The sequence below is a fragment of the Nestor notabilis genome, unplaced genomic scaffold (assembly GCF_000696875.1).
Source record: "Nestor notabilis isolate BGI_N333 unplaced genomic scaffold, ASM69687v1 scaffold22468, whole genome shotgun sequence".
Classification (NCBI taxonomy): domain Eukaryota; kingdom Metazoa; phylum Chordata; class Aves; order Psittaciformes; family Psittacidae; genus Nestor; species Nestor notabilis.
The window spans coordinates 7,241-12,328 of NW_009941772.1; the positions used below are offsets into that span (position 1 = coordinate 7,241).

At 36.2% G+C, this 5,088-nt stretch overlaps 1 protein-coding gene across 1 annotated transcript in view; it reads right to left on the reverse strand.

Annotated features, from left to right (window-relative positions):
* Nucleotides 1-3,228: 3,228 nt before the first annotated feature.
* SPTY2D1 (SPT2, Suppressor of Ty, domain containing 1 (S. cerevisiae)) overlaps nt 3,229-5,088 on the reverse strand; it is a gene marked incomplete at its 5' end in the record, with an annotated part of 7,084 nt that continues 5,224 nt past the window's right edge. Inside the window, one exon of the mRNA XM_010021063.1 lies at nt 3,229-3,325. Coding sequence (XP_010019365.1) covers nt 3,229-3,325 — 97 coding nt within the window. The remainder of the gene's footprint in view (nt 3,326-5,088) is intronic.

Consider the following 5,088-nt stretch of genomic DNA (forward strand, 5'->3'; position numbering starts at 1 on the left):
TCTTTCTGACATGTTTTGGTCTCCAGAAATATGCTCTATCTAGAAATATGCATTAGCTACTAGATTATGTTACAAAATGCAAAAATAATAGAAAATTTGTTTTCCTGGACAATATTTTGGGCTTTACACAAAAATAAATCCAGATTTCCATAGAGATCTCATATACTTCTTGAAAGATTTTTATTTTAAAGCACAGCACAGAGTTGCACACTAAGGCTTCCTGTGATATGCAAAACCCTGGCCTCCAAAAGACGTCGCTGTAAAGTGAAATACAGCTCAAGTGTAAATACAAGACATTTTCAAAAAGTAGTCATCAATAGAAAGTGCCCTTCATTTGATTTAGCATTAGCAGTAAGGAAGTAACTACTGTAATTGTGCAATCAAATCCAGACCTGGAAGGGTTTTATGAAAAGTATGTAATTTCATACTATCAAGTTTCAGGATATAGAATCTGAGATAGCAGAAACCAACTAACCTTTTTATACTCCTACATTCATTATTTTTTTGACACAATTTAGTAAAAAAGGCACATTGTCAAACAGTGAATTAAGAATCTAAAAACCAAACCAGAATCTCATTAAATATAGTTAAATCATTAGCTTAACATCAGATCCTTGTAAACCAATATAAGCATTCTTCCAGTTTTTCTTAACCTCAAATTCAGATGCACTTTGGACAAGTATTGAAGTACTCTCATTAGGTTAATACTATTAACCTGGCAAAGAGTAAACATGTTTTTGGATACAAGGTCAGGAATTAAAACCCAAAGCTTTAGTTCCTTCATAGCCGATTTACAAATATGCAGCAAATGCAAGCACATTAAAACCCAAACATTTGTACAAAATTTGAAAACCATTAGCATCCCATGCCAATTATGAGAAAGTACTTCTTGACTGTAAAATTACAACTGTGTCCTTGAATAATTTTTCACATGAAGTAGACAAAATTTAAGCAATGATGACTGTGTGAAGTACCAGTTGTAACAGTGTCTTAGGGAAGCTAGCAGAGTACATTCCAGTCACCATCTAAAAGACAAATGACAAAGTGCTTTACAGATTAAGAAATTTAACTGATCTTGCATGGTTAAAAAAATCAGGAAGGTGAAATAACCAGGTTTTATTTAACCTCTATTTATCTGAAATGCAGATTCAATTCCCAACTGAACCCATTTTGAATATATTTCTTTTGCTTCATAAGAGACTTTTTTCCCAACCAGGCAGGAAGTTGCTCACAGCTCATCTAGCTGTCAGGGGTGGCAGGCCTAGAGCCAACTAAAAAGCTAAAAAGAATTAAAAAGAAAAAAATCTCAGTAACTTGGTCATGGTCCCGGTATTCATGGTCTTCAATGGGTAATTCTAGAAACTACAACAGAAAACTTCAAATGGTCCCAGTGAAGCAGAGTGAACACAACACACTTCTAGACAAGCAGAGAGGTTATACTATCTTGCATGGTCTCAAGTGCATACACTGATAAACGGTTTTTGTTAGTTAATACAGAAAGTTAAAAATACATAGAGAGCAAGGATGACGGTATCTTTGTCTGGGCTCCCTGTCAGATAATACTGAATTAGTTTATAGAATCCATGCCAATAGCTTACTCATGTCAGTGTTTTACTGAGGCAGTGAAATGCTACACCATTGACAGAAAACATCTTAAAAAGGCAAATTTGTTTTTTCTTACATTAAGATTCAGATGTTTAAACTTCAGCAGCTTCCAAGATTGTTCCTTACAGGTTGCTATCTGAACTGCTTCCTAAAAGCAGCATTGTTAAGAATAGCCCTGATAGGAAAGGTTCCTTTATTGTTTTTCTATGGGATAATTTTTCATTTTTATTCCTTTACTTCCTCCCTTTTTGTACTTTTCCAAGTACATCTAGCATTAAAATGTAACAGCCTCAGCAGCTGAAGCCAGAGGTACTATCAATGGAGTCGTGGAACTCGAGGCAATGCTGAGTAGTGGTTCTGGTGAACTTTGAAGGGCAACCTGGGAAAATCAAAAGTAGGTGCAACATCAGATTTGAGCTTCAGACTTGCAGTACAACTCCTGTAGACTTACATGAGCCCTGTGCTGACTGTAAACAAATTCAGTTACTGAAACAAACAGTCTTTAAGTGCATAGTTAGAAATAATGTGCAAATATGGGCATTAAGGTAAGTAACTGAACTAGATCTCCTGCTATACATAACATTTTAGCTTTTTGGTTTGATGAAATTAATCATAAGTATTAACCAGTCAACAAGAAGTTGTTAATATGGAAGAGCTGCAAATACTTTCTAACAAAACTGAATTCTGATGTGCTTTCTAAACAGTAAACCTAATTAGATATAAATGACTGCTTCACATTTGAAATCATTTAACGCATCGGATGTTTAATGCAAGAAGAAACATGTGCACCAAACACAGTTTGTAAAAGCAGCAGAAGCTGTTGAACAAATGTGAAGATTTACAGGGCAGGAAAAGAACTTCCAAGCATACGCTTGAGCCCAAAAACACATGTTACATACAAGCATTAGAAATTCCTGTTCGCAGGGTGTGTATTTATCATCCTGAATTAGATTGGCATTGGAATTCCAGACACAGCAAAATCCAACGTAATCTTTTGGCTGTACGTGTAACAGTACAGTTTGCAAATGACAAATGCTTTTCTGTTTAGAAATAAAGAGGTTCAAATTATTTTTATGGGTCCTCAAATCAGAAAATACGCAGCACTTTATTGCTTTAAACATCTGTGGCAAGGGCTGAATTTACACCCAAGCTGTTTCTGAACAGATGACGACATCTTAATACTTCGAGGCTCAAGTTGGAAGAGAGAATAGGATATAAAGCAATTTCTCTAAGTGTCAAGAAATATTAGGGAACAAGAATGCTATTCTGTTCTTTCACGTGAATGTAAAATTGGTTTACCACTATATGCCAAACAGTTCTGAGTCAGTGCATAGCTAGTCAATATTTCTGCTGGCATCTTGAACGGGTTTAATCAATGGAAATATCTATTCATTTTATCCCACTTAATATGCATTAGTGCATTAATTTCTTCATAAAAAAACAACCCTGGCAAGTATTAAAAATAAATATCTTATTTAAGTCAAACTAAAGCCTTGCTTTTCGGTACTTTATCCCTTTAAATATTATTTGCCCTTTAATAAGCAAATGGAAACTGAAGTAGAATAAGAGATGTATGGAAGCAGAGGGTAACAGAAACATGACAAAGTCAACACCATCAGTCAGTTAATGTGTCCTCATCTTCTTAGACTGTCTCTTGCGTTTTAATTCTTCTTCTTCCCGTCTCAATTCTTCTAAGTCCTCCTGAACTCCGAGTCTCAAGCTGCCAAATAAGATTAAATCCTTTATATTACTCAAGAAACATGAAGCTTGACTTTTACCCGTCCCCCAAGAAAAACAGTCCTAAAATTACATCTGATTTGAGCAAAAATTTTACGCAAGTTCAACAATCAGGGTTTGTTTTTGTTTTTTTTAATTATAGCAAGAATACAGCTTTAAGAAACCAAGATATTAAATTAGAATATTTGGCAGGAAAAGTTACTTTAAAAAAGTAAGATGGTAAAAGAGTGATTTTAAATACAAAAAGTAATTTTTTTCTGAAAAGAAGCTGCTGAAACACATCCATCAATTCCTGCCCATGTAGCCCTTACATACAAGTCGTAGCAGGACTGACTCTCAGCTTCTGAGAGCCACCTAAATAGACCTTTTACACTGGCAAGGGAGACAATAGATAATGTCGAACAGTAGTGAAGCAAAAGATTTTGTTGCAGCCTCCTGGCTTGAAGCATCATTGAGGTAGCTACAAGCACAACATTGCTCCATCCTCACCCCACCTAGCTGCCACGACTCTTGTGAACAGGCCTATGGAAGGAAATCCTGCTAATACAGCATGTTTAGCTATATCCCTGCATAATTTCTTCAGCTTCCTAGAGGTCAGTATGTTGAAAGTGATACTGAGAACAGTATCTGCCATCACTGTTCTCCTCTTCAACAAGTAAGGGCTGGATAGTCTTGTTGGTTTGGTACTAGGAATGGGTGTGGCAAAGTCACCATTCCTTGATCAGATACTGCCTCTTCTGCAGCCCTACCAAGTGCATTTGTCTATTCCTAATTCATTATGAAGCAACATAAGGCAGCCCAGCGTGCACCTCAATGCAAAAGGTTGAGCCACATGACAATGAGGATTCAACTCTTTTGGGCTAAACTGCTCCAACAGAGGCTCTAAAATGGATTTTATGCCTAAACAAGCACAGCAAAGTCATTCCAAATTCAGGAAACTGCAGTCATCCCAAGTAAGAATAGAAACAAACACATCAGGGATCTGTGTGATAAAACTGGCTTGAAACATTTTTTCATTTCAACTTAGAACTTAACAACTACAATTTTGGTGGGATTGTTTGGTTGGAAGTAGTTCCTCATTTCAAGGGTGCTTTTAACCAAACTCAGTTAAAAAGTAGCTGAGCATGGAAAAGTAGTTAAACTCAAGTTTACTCAAGTTTCTTATCTTCCCCCTTCCTTTATGCTGCACACATAGATAACCAACTCTGCAAAACCTCACTCTAGGTCTTCACAGACTACAGTCAACAGCAATATCATTCTAATATTCCAGTTGTTTCCTCTTACTCCATTTAACAGACTACAGCTTTGCATGAGCTGCAACTGTTCACCAGGAACAAGGAGATATAAGGACAGTGACTGTAACTTCAAAAAGATGCAAGTTTCCAATGCTCAAGACACCTTCCAACTAAGAAAATAGAAGTTTCAGTTGAATGAAGCCATTTGCTAACTCAGTATATTCCAAAATTTTCCACTATCTATAAAAGCCTTTTATAACTTACAGAAAGCTTGCTCCATCAGCCATTAAAAATCAAAAGTAAATCAGTTTATGAACAACAGGTTTTATAGCAACAAGAGTTGTATAGGTCTAGAGGGCAAACCCAAAGAAAACATATTTGTATTTTAAATCACTGATTACAAAAGTTTGTCAGAGTACTTCAGACAAAGAAATATGCACACACAACCACATGTATATAAATAACCCCCCCCCCCCCCAAAAAACCCCCCCTTCCCTCCCCAAAACTGCAA